The sequence below is a fragment of the Schistocerca gregaria genome, chromosome 10 (assembly GCF_023897955.1).
Source record: "Schistocerca gregaria isolate iqSchGreg1 chromosome 10, iqSchGreg1.2, whole genome shotgun sequence".
NCBI lineage: Eukaryota > Metazoa > Arthropoda > Insecta > Orthoptera > Acrididae > Schistocerca > Schistocerca gregaria.
Genome location: NC_064929.1, coordinates 150,092,167 through 150,113,343, shown reverse-complemented (window position 1 = coordinate 150,113,343; position 21,177 = coordinate 150,092,167). Strand labels below are relative to the sequence as shown.

The 21,177-nt window shown below is 42.0% G+C and overlaps 1 protein-coding gene across 1 annotated transcript in view; it reads left to right on the top strand.

The window, feature by feature from the left end:
* Positions 1 to 21,177, top strand: part of LOC126293599 (alkylglycerol monooxygenase-like) — a 192,438-nt gene that overhangs the window by 162,212 nt on the left and 9,049 nt on the right. Inside the window, exons 4-8 of the mRNA XM_049986878.1 lie at positions 96 to 199; positions 4,519 to 4,681; positions 10,308 to 10,459; positions 16,703 to 16,837; positions 20,997 to 21,110. Coding sequence (XP_049842835.1) covers positions 96 to 199; positions 4,519 to 4,681; positions 10,308 to 10,459; positions 16,703 to 16,837; positions 20,997 to 21,110 — 668 coding nt within the window. The remainder of the gene's footprint in view (positions 1 to 95; positions 200 to 4,518; positions 4,682 to 10,307; positions 10,460 to 16,702; positions 16,838 to 20,996; positions 21,111 to 21,177) is intronic.

Here is a 21,177-nt window from a genome sequence, read left to right as displayed (position 1 = left end):
CATATGTATAAGCAGGGGAGCCGCAGGCATAAAGCTAGTAAAGCACGAAGTACAGAGATAAGTAAAAACGAAGTTCGGTAATTTTGCTTTTGCAGAGGTGCATATCCTGTGGGCGCAGCATCAGGTGCACCACAGCTCCGAGGAGTACAACCTGGCCGTGGGGCTGCGGCAGTCGCTGCTGCAGGGCTGGTGCGGCTTCGTGAGTATCCACACACTTGTGTGACCTCTACTCACCACACACACACACTCCCCCCCCCCCCCCCCCCCTTTTGCTGATACTGTAGTTTCACACATTTGGGATGTGCTGAAGCGCTAACTATATTGCACATCTTCAGACTAACTTAATTAAAAATAACCCCATAATCAGAAATGAAATTGTTTGCAGCACTAGGACTTAAGAGGACCTTACCCTGCCTATCTAACCTATGTTAATTTAGGCAAGTATTTGACCCATTTCTGAAAAAAACTATTTGATGCAGGGCCTTGATATTTGTACTGTATGTTTCATGATGCTAATCCAGTCAACTGTACTAAAATCTATTTTATCCATTTTACAGTTTTTAAGAAATACTTTTTAAAATTTATGAACAAAAAATATTAAGTTTTTCTGTAGACAATATTTTTTGTGAACTTCCTAATGGGGGAATATTAATGAATGTATTACCAGAGGTGGCTTTTTACGTTATGCACAGAGTCTGAAAATTTCATTTATGTACGATAGTTTCTGATATAATGGGGCATATGTAATGAAAATTTTAGTTTGCTGGAAATTGACTTTAAAGAAAAAACTTTTGAAATTTGTTACTTACAGTTAACTAAAACTGTCCTGCTGCATATGATGGCCCTTCTTTGGCCTCCAGTAGATCTTCCAGCTTCTTTTTCACCTTCCTGGATGTTTGCCTTGCTTTCTTGGCCATATTAGATGCAGACCTGTCTGCATCGGCTATCCTCATTTTATCGCAATGTTGCAGCCCAGTCATCATATTTTCACCCAACACGTTCCAATATTACTACAATTAAATGTAATAACAGTATCATGAACTCCTAGTTTCATTGTGCATACCTACAAACACAGTGTTAGGAAGGCGGTTCCAAATTATGCTGTTGAAACATTCTTTTGGGTTCTCTGTCTTCCCACGCAGACATTTCCTTAGGTCAGGATCATCCAAGTCTCTGAAAATAGGTTTAACTGCTGTAATAACAGCAGCAGGAAGAGAATGCTGGTGAAAATAAGATTCTGCAGTTGCCTGAGCCCTATTGTATTTGGACCACGAATTTTCTCCTGATGGACACTATCCATGACATAACTTACCATCAGTAGAGGAGGTATGGAAGAATATGGCCCAAACATCTCTCTTCATTACCTCAATATTTTCTTTATTTCTCCTAATTGTTTGCCCATAGTATACCTGTAGGTTTTCTATAACAGCTACTCGCACTTACACTTGAACAAAACTATAACCGCGAGTTTGAAAGCGAGTTGTTTACAAACAGCATAAACAAAAGAATACCGACTGTTGCATTCCAAGAAGAGCCAACACCCTCGGGAGTAAAAAAAAAGTTCCAAACGTGCACTGTAGGGGATATAAAGATCTAAAATATATGCAGGAAAGTGGGTGACAGAAAAGCGAGCGTGGCACATAAATACACATGGTAGGAAAATACTAATTTTTCGACTTGAACCCCGGTGTGGTGCCCTTAACCGCGAATTTTCCTATTGCACCTTTATCCATTACACTATCTTGTTTAAATTGTTTTATTTTTGCTGAAACACAATGAGCTACAAAGCTTAACCGTTATTATCAATACATCAAAATTATTTACATTAAACATACAGAGAATTGTTAAAAAAGACAATGTACATTTTTCTAGACTTAAGTTTTGTTTCCAACATTGGATTCAAAGGGAATGTCTCTGCAAGAATGGATTTTATATACCTGCCGTAGTGGTTGCGTTATGCGTGAGAGTATTGGGAAGTGATTTAGGAAAAACATTGAAAACCACAGACACAGTGCGTTGAAGGTTGGTCTTCACGTTAATTGTCATACAGGGCCTTAAGTGATACGAGAGTGTGTATGATAGAGACTGTGTTAAGGATTTCAGCCTTCTTTAGTAATGTTTCAAGGTACTTAGCGAAACCATGGGAAAATCCAAATGAGGGTGGCTGGGTATGTAGGTATTCGACGCTAGGTCTTTGGATTAGACGTTATGTATCGAGTGCCTGCACTGGACTGTGAGAGAAGTGTGTTTCTGCCTGAAGAAATGTAGAGAAATTGCAGGAAAGCACTGTTCAGTTTGGGTGGCTGGACAGGGCCTAATTTTTTGATATTTTCCCAGCTGATCACAACTGTTGTGTATTAGATAGTCTCTTTCGAAGTGGCATCTACTTAGATTCTGAACCCTATGTATGGCTGTCTTCAGGTATATTGGGGGATCCGTGGTTAAACTCAAACTGGATTGGAACGGATTTCTTTTTCATCTCTTTAGTTCTGTTTACTGCACTTGACCAATAGATATGGCCTCGATGAGAGCAGACAGTACAGTCTCCACACCCTTATGTCAGAACAATACATCGCATAATGAGGTATTTACATTTAAAAACCATTTATCTTGTGCACCCTAGTGCCTTACAAAGAGATCTGTATGTCTCAGTGACCTTGACATCTTATAGAGCATCTCAGGAGTTACCCTTGAAAAGGCTTTCTCAACACTCTTCCGCAGTTCTGCATTACTGTACTAACGACAGAAAGCCAGTGACAATACGTCCCAACCATCAAGTGTCTGGCAATCAAAGAACTGGGCTTCGAGGTACACATTTCAAGGGACTGGAAATCTTGATGAACAATGCCCGATCTAACAGCCTCAAAAATTTACCTTAAGGAACTCTTGCATCTGAATAGAAAATAGTGTTGTATTTCTGTTCTGCTGCGACCACATATGATTCACGATTCCCTTGTCTTAGAGCTGAGGTATTAATCACGGTTGAATCTGTCCGAACAAAATTTCCATTCACGTCCCTTGAAAAAAGAAAAAAGAAATATGGTGGAGTACATATCATGATGATACCCAGGTCCACATCATAACACGAGGCAGGGTTTTTAACTCTTGTATGTATTTGGGGCTTTTCTTAGAGCAGAAAATTACATTCATTCTGAACTGCAACATACCATACATTCGTAAGGAAATAATCCTCTCAAGAGTCATGGCATTTGTAAACTGTACCAACAAAGCACAACATACGGAAAACACTGCTGCATATCATCATTAGATAATTCATTCACAAACATCGGTTTAGATCGTTCCCTTCACAAGCCTTCCTAGGGTTTCTTGCCTCAGTCGGTACAAACGGAATGCTTATAGAATAACTTGGCTGTCTGTCTTATGAACAGGTAGACGTGTCAAGTTGAAATTTGTCACATACTGAAATTCAAGATCCCTTGGCGGTGTCAAAGAATAAATAAATAAATTACCCTCAGGTGTATAAGTCAATGGAATCAAAAGATATGGCCATTTGTCACATATTTTGATATTTGTAAAGTCACTCATCAGAACCTATTGAATACTTCCCTTTGAGCTAGAATCGAGTACTTAAGCAAGAAGCGAGGTTCACAGTATAAATAAAGGAAAGAAAGTAAGAAAATTCGGAACCAATATCTTGTCGGTAATAGCCAAAAGTCGTAGAGATTCTCAGTTACCCGAATGGATAAAATACCTACATACATTATTAAGTTGAAGTGGGACAAGCATGTAATGGCAGTTGTAAGGAAGACGGATAGTCGTCTTCGGAAGATGTGGTTCATCTGTAAAGGAGACCGCTTCTAAAACACTAATACGACCTATTCTTGAGTACTGTTCAAGCGTTTGGGATCCCAATCAGGTCGGATTGAGGGAGGACATGGAAGCAATTCAGAGGCGGGCTGCTAGATTTGTTACTGGTAGGTTTGATCATCACGCGAGTGTTACGGAAATGCTTCAGGAACCCGGATGGGAGACTCTGGAGGAAACGAGGCGTTCTTTTCGTGTATCGCTACTCAGGAAATTTAGAGAACCAGCGTTTGAGGCTGACTACAGTACAATTTTAGTGCCGCCAACTTACATTTCGTGGAAAGACCACAAAGATAAGAGAGATTAGGGCTCGTACAGAAGCATATAGGCAGTCATTTTTCCCTCGTTCTGTTTGGGAGTGGAACAGTGAGAGAAGATGCTAGTTGTGGTACGAGGTACCCTCCGCCACGCACCGTATGGTGGATTGCGGAGTATGTATGTAGATGTAGACCCTTAGAGTGCGACTCCTACTCGAGCATGACCAATTTTTTAATGTTGTCGTACCCTGTACGTACCACAGTGTTTGTGCAACGTCCATGAGTGTTGAGGAGTGATTTTGGAATATCACTGGGATCCCACGTCGAGTCTACTGGATGGGTAGGAATTTGAAGTCTGGAATTCACCTCACTCGTCACCTTACCAGAACGGTCCCCCTCTAGGATGGGCTGTACAGTGGCCTCGTGTTGTCCACAGGTGTTCTACCTGCCGCTTGCGCTGGCCATCCCGCCGTCGCACTTTCTGGTGCACCAGCAGTTCAACCTGCTGTACCAGTTCTGGATCCACACGCAGGCGGTCACCACGCTGGGCCCCCTGGAGTGGGTGCTCAACACGCCGAAGCACCACCGCGTCCACCACGGTGAGTCCGCTGCTGCCGCCTCCCCCCCCCCCCCCCCCCCAAATGCGCTGCAAATCTTCCTCTATGATCCTGATGGTGTGTACCGCTGGGTCAGGCGAATAAGGTCGGTGGTCCAGCACTGGGATGCTGTACTTCGTTAGAAACCCAGCTAGTCTGTCTCGATGCAGAACCCATGACTTGTTCGTCCACAATTCGAGTCGTTTCTTTTCTTATTTTTTTCACCAAGTTGAGCAAGAATCTCAAGGAAACCAGTGAAGATGCACAATTCCACGAATTAAAAAAATCATCATTGCATCAACTCTTGATTTGATCATTACATTTTTTTCGCTGTCGCTGAAATTGGGGCCCTCCAATGCATGGAGTCGGCGCTTACTTTCTGGACCATAAGTGAAAACCTAAGATTTGTGACGTGTTATCAGTCTTTCCAAGAAATTGGGATTAATTTCAGTGGTATTCAAAATGTCAGTACAAACAGTTTCACTATACTCTTTTTTTTTTTTTTTTTTTTTTTTTTTTTTTTTTTTTTTTTTTTTTTTTTTTTTGTCCGATCGTGAGAATTTCGACGCTAGTTTCACGCACGTTGTTGTCATATTAACTGGTTGTGTAAAATTTGTTTTATGCATTCTTTTTCAATTCCTACAATTTCATCAATCGACGCCTGAACCACTCAAAAACTTATGTCCGTGATAAACAGTCTTGCTCATACACTTCTTGTGGTAAAACATGGGTTTCAGTAGCAGTTTTTCCTAGTTTTGTGTGCAAGAGATGCCACCGTTCGACTGAGAGACTTCACGCGTCACAGCTAATTGGTTGTTTATCACTTAATCTGTGACAGCAGCAGCCGCAACTCATACGTATGGCCTCCTCATCACATCAGGTGTGTGTGTGTGTGTGTGTGTGTGTGTGTGTGTGTGTGTGTGTGTAGCCAGCCACTTTGTAGCATTCAATCCCGCAGTGTCAGTAATGTTCTACCTCGACAGTATATATTCAACAAATTTATGTCTGCGTAGATGTAAGGAACTATACAGTAGTAGCGAACCTGGCATAGTTTCCCAATTGCTAAATATGTATGGAGTTGAATATCCATCCTAATCTCCTCCTCCTCCTCCTCCTCCACCACCACCCCCTTCCCCGCTCTCTGTACGTCGCCCCCCCCCCCCTCTCTCTCTCTCTCTCTCTCTCTCTCTCTCTCTCTCTCTCTCTCTCTCTCTCTCTCTATCTATCTCTGACCTTCTGACCTTGAGCTTTGTTGATTGTTATTGTTGCTCATTCGGATTCTATAATAAAATGATGAGCCATAAATACAGCTTTACGATTTCTGTGAAAATCGGCAGCGAGGAGTAAAAAGAAAACAGTACATTGTTGTGTATACATTTCTGTTTTAAAACATATGTACTAAGAAACAATATAGAGTATATGGGAGAACCAATTTTACTAATGATTTAAGTACCCTTCTATTACAGTTAAAACTGAGAGAAGGGAAACAGACCTCACATTTTCACACAGAGCACAGACCAGCATTTTCTTTCTCGTAGTCTGTTTCGAGAGAAAACCTGTACAGTGTTGTTTCGAGACATTTGGAACAACGTTTCCCTTTATGTATTAAATATACATTTATATATTATATGTATTTCAAGAAATATGTAATCTAGGTCCGTCTGAATATTCATTAGATTATACTATAAAAACTTGAACTTTTCAAGATTTTTAGTAGATTAGTTTATTGTTCCATAGATCCGTACTGAGGAGATCCTCGTGGATGTGGAACATGTCACATCTGTCCTCTATGTATTACTTATACATTAATATGTATAGTAAAGGTATATAGCCCATGTCAGTCAGAACGTTCATTAGAATATTGTCTAAAATTCTGGAGTTAATTGGTCAAGAACTTTCAAGATTTTTTGTAACATCGTCTATCAAGTACTTTCCGAGAGGTTTGCAAACAGCAGCAAACGGCTACTTGTCTGTATATAATATTAGGTTGGTGCATAAGTTCGTACCGTTTTTGTTTTGCATGTTGGTATTCCGGGTGCTAAGTTTTATTTATCGATTGCATCTTTTTTAATTTTTGGTTCACTTTTGCTACTTGAGTTTAGGCTTTGTCATTTGTAGATGGTGAGTGGAGCTGTGGACGCTAGAACATGGATCGCCAAGTGAATAAATCGGAACATTAGTGACATATTGTTCTGTTTGAGTTCAGTAGGCGGGTGACAGCAGCAGAGGCAGCCAGAGCTTTTTTGTGTATGGGGATAATGCCGCTGGACACAGTACGGCAAGAAAATGGGTTTCTCGTTTTAAGGAGGACCGTTTTGACATTAGTGGCTCTCCACGTTCAGGAAGACATTTGGAGCTTGATGAAAAGCGTTTAAATGCATTAATCCACAGTGATTCATGTCTGTGTACTCGACAACTGGCAAATCTGATGAACTGTGAACGAAAATCGTCCGACATTTGCATTTACTTGGAAAGGTTTAAAACTCGGGTGTATGGGTACCGCATGCTGTAAAGGAAATCAAAAATCAGCAGGTCTCCATATATCCATCTCTGCTTGCTCGTCATCAGTTAATTCGTGAACGTGAATGCACTCCGAACGTGGCTCGACGTGTGCCCCGCCTCAAACCCCTGCAGTTTCTGCTATCGCGGAATCGTTGGCGGAATGTAGTAAATAATGATGGAGAGAATATAACAGATAACTACAAGCAGGTGTTGACAGATGTGAAAATTACCGAACTATCAGTTTAATAAGCCACGGCTGCAAATACTAACGCGAATTCTTTACAGACAAATGGAAAAACTGGTAGAAGCGGGGAGGCAATATTGACCCTACGACCTATCTTACAAGATACAGGTTGTTTCAAAAATGACCGGTATATTTGAAACGGCAATAAAAACTAAACGAGCAGCGATAGAAATACACCGTTTGTTGCAATATGCTTGGGACAACAGTACATTTTCAGGCAGACAAACTTTCGAAATTACAGTAGTTACAATTGTCAACAACAGATGGCGCTGCGGTCTGGGAAACTCTATAGTACGATATTTCCCACATATCCACCATGCGTAGCAATAATAATGGCGTAGTCTCTGAATGAAATTACCCGAAACCTTTGACAACGTGTCTGGCGGAATGGCTTCACATGCAGATGAGATGTACTGCTTCAGCTGTTCAATTGTTTCTGGATTCTAGCGGTACACCTGGTCTTTCAAGTGTCCCCACAGAAAGAAGTCACAGGGTTCATGTCTGGCGAATAGGGAGGCCAATCCACGCCGCCTCCTCTATGTTTCGGATCGCCCAAAGCAATCACACGATCATCGAAATATTCATTCAGGAAATTAAAGACGTCGGCCGTGCGATGTGGCCGGGCACTATCTTGCATAAACCACGAGGTGTTCGCAGTGTCATCTAAGGCAGTTTGTACCGCCACAAATTCACGAAGAATGTCCAGATAGCGTGACGCAGTAATCGTTTCGGATCTGAAAAATGGGCCAATGATTTCTTTGGAAGAAATGGCGGCCCAGACCAGTATTTTTGAGGATGCAGGGACGATGGGACTGCAACATTGGGCTTTTCGGTTCCCCATATGCGCCAGTTCTGTTTATTGACGGAGCTGTCCAGGTAAAAATAAGCTTCGTCAGTGAACCAAATGCTCTCCACATGCATATCGCCGTCATCAATCCTGTGCACTATATCGTTAGCGAATGTCTCTCGTGCAGCAATGGTAGCGGCGCTCAGGGGTTGCTGCGTTTGAATTTTGTATGGATAGAGGTGTAAACTCTGGCGCATGAGACGATACGTGGACGTTGGCGTCATTTGGACCGCAGCTGCAACACGGCGAACGGAAACCCGAGGCCGCTGTTGGATCACCTGCTGCACTAGCTGCGCGTTGCCCTCTGTGGTTGCCGTACGCAGTCACCCTACCTTTCCAGCATGTTCATCCGTCACGTTCCCAGTCTGTTGAAATTTTTCAAACAGATCCTTTATTGTATCGCTTTTCGGTCCTTTGGTTACATTAAACCTCCGTTGAAAACTTCATCTTATTGCAACAACACTGTGTTCTAGGCGGTGGAATTCCAACACCAGAAAAATCCTCTGTTCTAAAGAATAAACCATGTTGTCCACAGCACACTTGCACGTTGTGAACAGCACACGCTTACAGCAGAAAGACGACGTACAGAATGGCGCACACACAGACTGCGTTGTCTTCTATATCTTTCACATCACTTGCAGCGCCATCTGTTGTTGAAAATTGTAACTACTGTAATTTCGAAAGTTTGTCCACCTGAAAATGTACTGTTGTCTCAAGCATATTGCAACAAACGGTGTATTTCTATCTCTGCTCGTTTAGTTTTTATTGCCGTTTCAAATATACCGGTCATTTTTGAAACACCCTGTAGATTAAGGAAAGGCAAACCCACGTTTCTAGCATTTGTAAACTTAGAGAAAGCTTTTGGCAATGTTGACTGGAATACTCTCTTTCAAATTCTGAAGGTGGCAGGGGTAAAATACAGGGAGCTAAGGACTATTTACCATTTGTACAGAAACCAGATGGCAGTTATAAGACTCAAGGGGCATGAAAGGGAAGCAGTGGTTGGGGAGGCAGTGGAGACAGAGTTGTAGCCTATCCCCGGTGTTATTCGATCTGTATATTGAGCAAGCAGTGAAGGAAACAAAAGAAAAATTCGGAGTAGGTATTAAAATCCACGGAGAAGAAATAAAAAATTTGAGGTTTGCTGATGACATTGTAATTCTGTCAGAGACATCAAAGGACCTGGAAGAGCAGTTAAACGGAATGGACAGTGTCTTGAAAGGAGGATATAAGATGAACATCAATAAAAGCAAAACGAGGATAATGGAATGTAGTCGAATTAAATCGGGTGATGCTGTGGGAATTAAATTAGGAAATGAGGCACTTAAAGTAGTAAAGGAGTTTTGCTATTTGGGGAGTAAAATAACTGATGATGGTCGAAGTACAGAGGATATGAAATGTAGGCCGGCAATGGCAAGAACTTGTTTCTTAAGAAGAGAAATTTGTTAACATCGAGTATAGATTTAAGTGTCAGGAAGTCGTTTCTGAAAGTATTTGTGTGGAGTGTAGCCATGTATGGAAGTGAAACGTGGACGATAAATAGTTTGTACAAGAAGAGAATAGAAGCTTTCTAAACGTGGTGCTACAGAAGAATGCTGAAGATTAGATGGGTAGATCACATAACTAATGAGGCGGTATTGAATAGAATTGGAAAGAGATTTGTGGGACAACTTGACTAGAAGAAGGAATCGGTTGGTAGGGCATATTGTGAGGCATCGAGGAATCACCAGTTTAGTATTGGAGGGCACCGTGGAGGGTAAAAATCGTAGAGGGAGACCAAGAGATGAATACACTAAGCACATTCAGAAGGATGTAGGTTGCAGTAGGTACTGAGCGATGAATGTGCTTGCACAGGATAGAGTAGTATGGAGAGCTGCATCAAACCAGTCTCAGGACTGAAGACCACAACAACAAGTACAGCCAATGTTATGCGTTTCTCTTGTATTTATTAAATTTATGAAAAAAAAACGCTCCGAACTTTTTCACCAATGCAATCGCCTGCGCTATGTACAGGAAGTGTGCTGGTGTGCTTGCAGGTTGCAACTTGTACTGCCTGGACAAGAACTACGGCGGTTTCCTGATCGTGTGGGACCGGCTGTTCGGCACTTTCGCTGAGGAAAGGAAGGGCGAGGAGATCGTCTACGGCCTCGTCTTCAACCAGCCCTCCTTCAACCCCCTCTACCTGCAGGTCAGTACCTTCCCCTCCACTCACTAATCAACCTCAGACATCTCGTTCCTAATTCCATCGTGAAGAACAGCCCTCAGGAGTGCGTAAAGACTCAACTTGCGCAAGCTGTAAAGTACGGAAATTCCCGTTGCAAACTTCTAGTACTTGTAGAGGAGAGTGAGTACATCATATTTTGAATAGGAACCTATGTCCAAAAACGTCATCCAACGACACTACAGAACTTCAAAGTTATAGGCGCGGGCGTCTGTAAATGTACATATACACGGGGTGATTCCGTTACGATGTTACAGACTTTCTAGGGTGATGGAGAACGATAAATGTATTAATTTGAAGTAAGGATCCCTGTACCGGAAACGAGTGAGTCGAAAGTTATAAAGTTATAAAGTTATAAACGAAAACCGTTCTGATACCTCTGGCTGTTGAATACATGTATCGTTTCTTGTGTTGCGAAGAGTTGGTAACTTTCAGTGGTAGTGTGGACAAAAACGAGAAAAAAATGTCCAATAAACGTGGACTCTAAAGTGCGTACCTTAACAGCTATGGACAATTGCTCAGTAGAGGAGATGTGTTTAACATGGGCGAAGATGAACGAATGGTCATAGCTCCTCGGGTATGCAATTTAGAGCCTACGTTTATTGGACTTTTTTCTCGTTTTTGTCCACACTACCACCACTGAAAGTTACCAGCCCTACACTCTTCGCAACTCAAGAACCGGTACATACATTCAGAGGTATCAGAACGGTTTTCGTTTATAACTTCCGACTCGTTCGTTCCCAGTACAGGGGTCCTTACTTCAAATTAATACATTTATCGTTCTCCATTATCTTAAAAAGTCTGTAACATCCTCACGGAATGGTCCCATGTATACGTCCATTTTCAGACTCCCGCGCCTATAGCTATGACGCTCGTTGGATGACGTTTCTGTACGTCGGTTCCTGTTCAAAATACGATGTACTCGCTGCCCTCTACAAGTCCTAGAAGTCTGTAACGGGAATTTCCGACCACCCTGTATATTTCTGAAACTAATCGACATATAATATGATTTTTTTTTTTTTAAGAATAGAAAACTCAGTTTGTTCCCTCGCTGCAGCGAGCATGTCTTGAGTTACGGCTTCCAAGGCTGCTGTTACGCCATGTTTATTCATTATTGTTGGTAGCAGAGGCACATAAACAGTCTTTTATAACCTCCACAAGAAATAATCGCATACAGTCAGATCCAGTGACCTTGGAGGCTGTCATCCTCATCTTAATGAAGTGCTTGCAGTAGCTGAACTTTGTATGGTTTCGTGTGTAAACGTCGACGCAACACACGCCAGTCGGACATCGGGAGAATGTTGAGCTATCGAGCTGCACGGCGATCGGATTTCTGCAGACTCCTTGTGAAACCATGGCAGCTGCATTCGTCGACTGTGTCAGACGGCCTGGCGATATGCCTTTACACAAAAAAAAACCTGTTTTTCGGAATTGTTCATGCCATCACCTACTGCTCTTTGACCATACCTAATATGAAAGTCGCGCTGAACAGTTATTCCTGATCCGCGCTGCGCAAAAGGTGGAACACAAAACGCTTTCTGTTGTCACGACACAATTTTTACTAGAACTGGCACATTGCTGCTACCTAGCGGGTCACATGTAAAACTAGTGTTTGGTCTTTCCAACAGTATGTTGTTCACGCCACATCTCGGGTTCCCGGGTTCGATTCCCGGCGGGGTCATGGATTTTCTCTGCCTCGTGATGACTGGGTGTTGTGTGATGTCCTTAGGTTAGTTAGGTTTAAGTAGTTCTAAGTTCTAGGGGACTGATGACCATAGATGTTAAGTCCCATAGAGCCCACGCGCATCTCAAATAAAACAATAGTAACGATTTTTTAAAAATCGGATAATTCTTTTTGATATAGCCCGTATATTGACAAGTCTTGTGCCTTACATGGATTATAGATGTATCAGCTGTAGTTCAGCAACACCAAATAGACTAGAGAAGCTGGATAAGTGCCAGTATGAAGTTAATAGATTCTGCATCGAAGTATGCAAAATAGGCTTCAACTAACACTTTGTTGGTGGAAGTAAATGTGACGTCATTAGAAAAATGCAGGATTTAAATCAAAGTCTAATTCATCTCGAAACGTTTTCGCTTCTTAAATGATTATTTATCAAAAAAGACTTAGAGAGATCATTACAAAGTGCTATGCACACACACATTTGACAAAAACAACCTACTCCCGTTAACAGGATTTTACTTCGCTGCTTCAGCTTAACTGTGAATACGTTTCTTCTTCCCAAAGTATAACCTCATTCAGAATGCCCTTCACTAACATCTTATGAAGCTGAAAATAAACATGCGCCTTCGATTCGACCAAGGTTCACTGAATGAGAAACTTCTAGCCATCCTCAAGATAGAGCTACAGAGATGGTATATTAACGAGATAAATTATGTGTTGCAGAGACATATGAAGTTCAGCTTTATCTAGGATGGCTGAGGCGTGAATTGGATTTTGTGTTAGGGAAGGAGAGGTACTAGGTTAATCTTGGCATCTGAGTTAGCTGCAGTGCCAGGGTGCTGCGGTGGTTAGCATACTTGCATGGTGAGCACGAGATCCAGATTCGAACCCTAGCCTTGGAACAAGTTTATTTCATTCTGCAGCCTGTATTCATAATCATATCACTACAGAGATGAGTCTAAACAAAAAGGCGGGGCAGGAAGTGTATTTGTAGATGGAAAGACCGAGACGACAAATTGAAGCCGCCTGAAGTTCTGTCCACATTTCGCGATTTTAGAGGGACTTCAACACGCAAAAGAAGAAATAGTCATAATTTTATCAGACTCACGCTCAGCACTGATGCTGTAAAAATTATCTAGTACATCTATCGCATTACAGAAGCAGTGCAGGAGCTTCCCCGACTAAATAAGATGACTATCATGTTATGGGTTGAAAGCGCACAGCAGAATAAAGGGAAATGAAGAAGTAGATACTCCGGAAAAGGAACCTATATACAGTGGCTCAGTGAAATATGACTGAGTGCCACCCAATTATGTTCTCCACAACATAAGGAAATTAAAGGGAGACGCTATACCGCATTGGTGCCTAATCCTGGTACGAAAATTGCAGATTCAGCAAAGACATTATAGTGACAACCGCTCAACTTTGCTTCAAGCACGCGAGATTCTGGCAACACCTCTGCCGCCTGAACATCACCTTTACTACATGCACCAGTGAGGAAGGTAAGCGTCTATCGACCTCTGGAAATACTTAGCCTACAAATATTAAAACCATTTTAACAACAGGAGCCACAAAAGTGTAAAAGCCACTATACGATTTTGTAACAGTGTGTCAAATAAGAATACAGGAAGAAAGAATTTTTCACATTATAATATTGTGAATGTTAATTTATTTAGATCGTTTACTTGAGTTTACATGACTGTATGATAGCTGTTGGTTTCATTGTCTGAGGCTGGTTGTACGGGTGTTGCCCGAAAGCCATTAATAAATAAAAAACGAAAAAAGAACCAGGAAAGACAGGCTTACACCGGTTGACACACAATGGAAACCAGTCCCGGTAAACAATGTAGAACAGTTTTATTGATAAATGTATCAACCAAAAGCTCCTCATTGGTGAAAAGTTAATAACAATACTTTGGGAAGGACCGAGATTAGCACTGAAGTTCGGAATTAGGCTCTAGCGATGAAACAAACAAAATCTGATATTTATTTGGCAGTAGACAAAAATACTGTCTAAGGTTCGCTTGGTAGGACAATATATGAAGATACGATGGTGGCTAATAACAGAGTCCTGATCAGTCCTGATGCTGAAAAGCCTTAAAAGGGGAGGCAACGACGTTTGTAACGCGGATTCAATGCAAACTTCATACACTCGTACTACTCCATTACGACAACAAAACCCCCTTATGTTTTAGGCCGGTCGCATAACACAGGCGTAAGAGGAGTTGCAGGTCTGGCAGGCGAGTGGTCCATTGATCTCACGAAATAAGCGTCAAACGAAAAAACTACAAACAACGAAACTTATCTAGCTTGAAGGAGGAGGAAACCACATGGCGCTATGGTTGGCCCGCTAGATGCGCTGCCACAGATCAAACGGATATCAACTGCGTTTTTTAAAAATAGGAACCACCATTTTTGATTACATATTCGTGCAGTACGTAAAGAAATATGAATATTTTAGTTGGACCGCTTTTTTCGCTTTGCGATAGATGGCGCTGTAATAGTCACAAACATATGGCTCACAATTTTAGACGAGCAGTTGATAACAGGTAGGTTTTTAAATTAAAATACAGAACGTAGGTACTTTTGAACATTTTATTTCCGTTGTTCCAATGTGATACATGTACCTTTGTGAACTTATCATTTCTGAGAACGCATGCTGCTACAGCGTGATTAAATGTAACCACATTAATGCAATAAATGCTCAAAATGATGTCAGCCAACAGTGCATTTGGCAATACGTGTAACGACATTCCTCTCAACAGCGAGTAGTTCGCTTTCCGTAATGTTCGCACATACATTGACAATGCGCTGACGTATCTTGTCAGGCGTTGTCGATGGATCACGGTAGCAAATATCCTTCAACTTTCCCCACAGAAAGAAATCCGGGGACGTCAGATCCGGTGAACGTGCGGGCCATGGTATGGTGCTTCGACGACCAATGCACCTGTCATGAAATATGCTATCCAATACCGCTTCAACCGCACGTGAGATATGTGCAGGACATCCATCATGTTGGAAGTACATCGCCATTCTGTCATGCAGTGAAACATCTTGTAGTAACATCGGTAGAACATTACGTACGAAATCAATCATTTATATCGCCATTGAGAAAATGGGGGCCGGTAGGGGTGGACGAGCGGTTCTAGGCGCTACAGTCTGGAACAGCGCGACCGCTACGGTCGCAGGTTCGAATCCTTCCTCGGGCATGGATGTGTGTGATGTCCTTAGGTTGGTTAGGTTTAAGCAGTTCTAAGTTCTAGGGGACTGATGACCTCAGATGTTAAGTCCCATAGTTCTCAGAGCCATTTGAACCAAAATGGGGGCCAATTATCCTTCCTCCCATAATGCCGCACCATACATTAACCCGCCAAGGTCGCTGATGTTCCACTTGTCGCCGTCATCGTGGATTTTCCGCTGCCCATTAGTGTATATTATGCCGGTTTACATTACCGCTGTGGGTGAACGACGCTTCGTCGCTAATTAGAACGCGTGCAAAAAATCTGTCATCGTCCCGTAATTTCTCTTGTGCCCAGTGGCAGAACTGTACATGACGTTCAAAGTCGTCGCCATGCAATTTCTGGTGCAAGGAAATATGGTACGGTTGCAATGGATGTTGATGTAGCATTCTCAACACCGACGTTTTTGAGATTCCCGATTCTCGCGCAATTTGTCTGCTACTGATGTGCGGATTAGCTAAAACACCTACTTGGGCATCATTTGTTGCATGTCGTGCCTGACGTTTCACATCCGGCTGAACACTTCCTGTTTCCTTAAATAACGTAACTATCCGGCGAACGGTCCGGACACTTGGATGATGTCGTCTAGGATACCGAGCAGCATACATAGCACACGCCCGTTGGGCATTTTGATCACAATAGCCATACATCAACACGATATGGACCTTTTTCGCAATTGGTAAACAGTCCATTTTCACACGGCTAATGTCACGAAGCAAATACCGTCCGCACTGGCGGAATGCTACGTGATACCACGTACTTACACGTTTGTGACTATTACAGTGCCATCTGTCACAAAGCGAAAAAAGTGGTCCAACTAAAACATTCATATTTCGAAAAGTGGTCCAACTAAAACATTCATATTTCTTCACGTACTACACGTATATGTAATAAAAAATGGGGGTTCCTATTTTAAAAACGTAATTGATATCCGTTTGACCTATGGCAGCGCCATCTAGCGGGCCAACCATAGCGCCATTTGGTTTCCCCCCTTCAAGCTAGACAAGTTTCGTCGTTTGTAGTTTTTTCGTTTGAAACTTATTTCGTGAGATATTTGGCCCGGTCACGATCACTGTACCACACTCTATACTAACAACCAACTACGACTGGCGCCAATTTGCCTAAACTGATAAATATGGTATTTACTTCTAGATTACTTGAAACAAGTTTTTCTGACAATTGTAGCCTACACTTGATCCAAACAGGCAGAAAGATGAAATCAGATTATTTTCTGGCCTGTTTACCCACAGCATCTCCTTCAAACCGGTATGGCTCACGTGTTGGCAGGTGTTCTACAACCAGCACGTGGTGGACAAGTGGCGTGCCATGGACAGCTGGTGGGACAAGCTGGCAGCCGTGTGGAAGGGGCCCAGCTGGCAGCCGGGAAAGCCCCGCCTGGGGCTCGACGAGGACAAGCTGGACGTAAGTGATCCCAACACAAAACATTTCATTCACGTACATGAACTGAACAGCTGAGATTAAGTGCTTTTGGGATTCTTGAATTTTCTAATACACTGTACACTAAGTTTCGTTGTCACATAGCACGTGAGTAAATCTGACCATTATCTTGCCATCATGATCGAAGTTGAGCATCTCAAATCTCTTTTTTGTGTATTTTTAAAATACAGTATGAACATGATTTCATACTTCAGATCTCCTGAGTTTGTGCATCTACAAGAGGGATGAGCATTTTATTAATTATTTGGTAGTACACTTTGTAACAGGAACCTTAAAAACTGTATATTGACTCCTCTGTCATCAGTACACTATGACTACGCCATCTCATCGAAAGCCTACTAATAAACAGTAATATGGAGTTTGTATACCCTTTGCCTTTAAAAGGCTTGAACTGTACGGAGACTTTCAACGAGGTATCTGAATGTCTCTGGAGGAATGGCAGGATATTCTCCCTCAAGAGCCGAAACTGGACGTGGTCGCCATGTTCGTTGCTGGGGTCTGGATCGAAGTCAACGTTCCAGCTCGTCCCAAAGCTATTCCACTGAGTTCACGTTGGGGGTCTACAAATCCCTGATTCAGTCCCGTCTTCATTATGGGAATCTTGCGTATGGTTCTGATCACCCTCAGCATTGCAGGTATTTGACACTATTCATCACTGTGGGGTCCGACCTGAGGCAGGAGTCTTCCGAACAAACCCTTTGAACAGCCTGCTTGTCGAGGCTGTAGTCCCTCCGTTACTTGTTATAACAATACCTCCACTTACTTAGTTCAAAAATTATCAGGTTGCACACCTCAAAGTATAATCTTTTTATTGCGCAACTGTAAGGTCTGTAATGTGGCAGGAACTGCTACATCAGTTGATTACAGTCACTGAAGAAAATTAACAATAATATCACTTACCTTGTATTTACCCACCAGGATAGCTGAGAGCACTAACGCGCTGCCTCCTGAACGCAGGTAGGCACGCTGGCCCCGAATCGAATCCGCCCGACGGATTAACGACGACGGGCGGTGTGCCGGCCAGCCTGGATGTGGTTTTTAAGGCGGTTTTCCACATCCTACTAGGTAAATACCGGGCTGGTCCCCACGTCCCGCCTCAGTTACACATCTCTCAGACATTTGGAACACATTCACACACTATTTCACGATTTACACTAGATGCGGACAGCTGGGGTACACTAATACTGTCCTGGGGGGTATGGGGTGGCCAAATCTGTCCTTAAACCTGCGCACAATGCTAGATAAGCATAAGATAGCGAAAGAAAGAAAGATCACTTACCTTGTATTTGCAATCCAACGACGATCTCGATCTCTCTTTGGCTCGTAATTAAAAATGTTGTCTAGATAGCATGACTATTGCTGCTTGTGCGAAAGGCACTCGGATTTAATTACGCCAACTTGAAGAACATACGAAGACAATTTTTCAGGACTAATTTGATGATTTATGGTTTTCATACTTTTTTAAACAATGGTCACTTTAAGATAATTCTTGACATTCACTTTTCACAAGAATTCACATTTATTAAACTTTTTATACTTTCGCATGTTCAAAACATTAATCGATCATACAATTTCGCAGCTATTACTGCTCTTAATAAAACTCACGACATTTTTCCTTTTCCATAACTCAGACTCATCTTTTCATTTCCAACACTAAGTCAAGACCGTTCATATTCAACACAAAAACTTGGCTACCCTCTACGCTTCCACGCCCAAAAAAATCACAAGCCAGCATCAAAGATAACAAAAAGTACAAAGGTATTCACACTAGATATTATATCGATTTCAACATCTCAAAATATCGACATACATACATACATATAAAAATGAAACAAAATATGAGACATTACGTAGAAAACTATTCATTAATCTACAGTATCGAAAAATAGGTTTGGTGGGTGGTAATGGTTTCGCAAATAATGAACCATTACACTGTCAACCGCCAAGAATAGCTGTTGAATTATGCCATACAAGTTCATAGCTTCCCTGAAAGCCCACTACCGTGTCCATTTCACTGGAAGGGAGCTCCATCTCCCACAGCAGTGACTTTGAACTGGGTTTACAATTGTTTCACCCCTCCAGTGTCGCTGTTCAGAACTGCAACTTCCACCACTACTGTCTCTGGTCAGGGAGACATTGCACTGACGCCATGGCTTATGCCCAAACCTCGGCTTTTTATCAAAGTCTTCTACAGTCAAAAAGATTCTGCTGAACACACGATTTTGATGTTAGCCGCCCTGACGGTGGCCCACTTACTCACAGATTGCCTCATTTTTATGCTTTGAAATGGCATCTTATTATTCCTGACACACCACCGCTGATGCCAGTAAACGACGCCAACTTGGCTGACCTGAGCGTTTTGGGCTCAGACTGCCTGAGGGATTGGTGGGGCACCCCTCGCCAGCTTCCCCCCCCCCCCCCCCCCCCCCCCGCCTTCCTCATGTGGATCCCTTGGTGACACTTGCTGGGTGATACAGCCTGGCCTCTACGCTTCCATCTTTTTAATTTATTTTCTTCGTTTCTTGGATTTAACGCCTTGCCTGATCTTTTAACAATTTGTCTGTGCTGTCTTTTTCCTTGGCTTTTATCTCTGTTTCCATTGTATTCTTTACACTTCCGCTTTCCTGGAGTTGTCTTTTACCTCCTTCCTTCGACGACTGCTGCTGGAGTGGCGTTAGAATGGAATTTTTTTCATTTTCGTATTTTTATCTCACAAAATTCGCAATTTTCCGAATACAATGATACACTCATAAACTCACGTGAGAAGTATTTTATTTTTTTAAAATATAATCCACACCTGTTAAAATTTTTTACATGCGTTTACTTCAAGATCTAATAAAAACAGTAATTTTTTTATCTAGAAGGCTGTGGCTTGCTGTGTTATATAGTTTATATCAAGAAGAGGATGGGCACTATGTTGAGGAAGTTGAAACAAAGTATGAGGGACAAGAAACTTTCTGATGGTAAACCCATAAGAGGCAGGCTGACAGACAAAATGATTGATCGAACTACAGCAGCATTGTGGGATGGCCATTAGAAATACTACTGAGGATTTGTTGAAAATGAAGCAGGCAGTATGGGCTACCTTCTTCCACAAATGTCAACTGATGAAAAACCAGTACACCACCCTTGCACTCCAGGACCTGATTCATGGTGCAATTACCGCAATGCCCAGTACTCAAACCGTTTGTACAGCCATAAACATTCCATCCCAGCAGCAGTCATGGATATCATAAAACCTATTTACAGAGACCTGGAAAATCCTGATTTATTGTATAAGTGTCTGCATGGTCGGACTCAAAATCCCAATGAGTCGTCCAGTAATCTTATATGGACTCGCTTGCCAAAAAATGTTTTTGTTGGAAAGAAGACACTAATGTGGGGGGTGGGGGGTCAGTGACTGTTACTGCTTTTAATGACGACAACATTGGTAGGGTAACATGGAAATTAATCCTGGAGCAAACTGCATCAGATAACATGAATGGGTGGACAAGGTTCACACTGATAAAGTGGAGTATGCAGCACAGTTGGCCACTAAGGAGTCCAGAAAGAACAACTTGGAAAAAGATAAAGAGTATGATTTACAGTATAGTGCAGTGTGCTTCTGAGTGACTAAAAATAAAAAATTAACTCAATATATGCTTAAAGTCTTTTGAAACTTTAGAAGTTGTTCCTGAAAATTAACATTTTCTGTTGCGTTTTTTCCCAAATCTCAGAAACCACTTAGAGTATTCAAATTTTTCAGGGAGTAATTACATACGTATTCTGTGTCTATTGAACTCAAATAAGAACATAATAATATGTATAATTAAAATTATTTAGGATAACATACAAAAAAGTACACAAAATTTTACCTATGTAGTTAAAAATTGTATTTCTGAAATCAGTGGCTGAAATGCAATTATTGTAGTGCAGTAGACTCAGAACATAGAGTTTAATGTCCTGTAAAAATTTCATGTCAATGGCTACAGTGGTTCCTGAAATACAGGGACGCCAAGTCACTACATCTAACATTGTCGGGATGGGCGTCCGTTAAGATGGATGAAAGGACTGATGACTTTGCAGTTTAGTCCATTTCACTCTAAACCACCCAACCTAAACAGAGTATTTTTGTTTTGTACAGATCCGCAGCCGGGAGAAGTACGACGTGCGGCTTCCACTGTGGTGCAATGCCTACCTGCTGTTGCACTTCTGCGTCGTCGTCTACGGCTTCCAGGAGCTGGCCGCTAGGCACATGGTGAGCGCCACCTTTTAAGTATTTAACAAAAATTATGAAAGTGTGTGCACAAAATAACTCGTTCCAT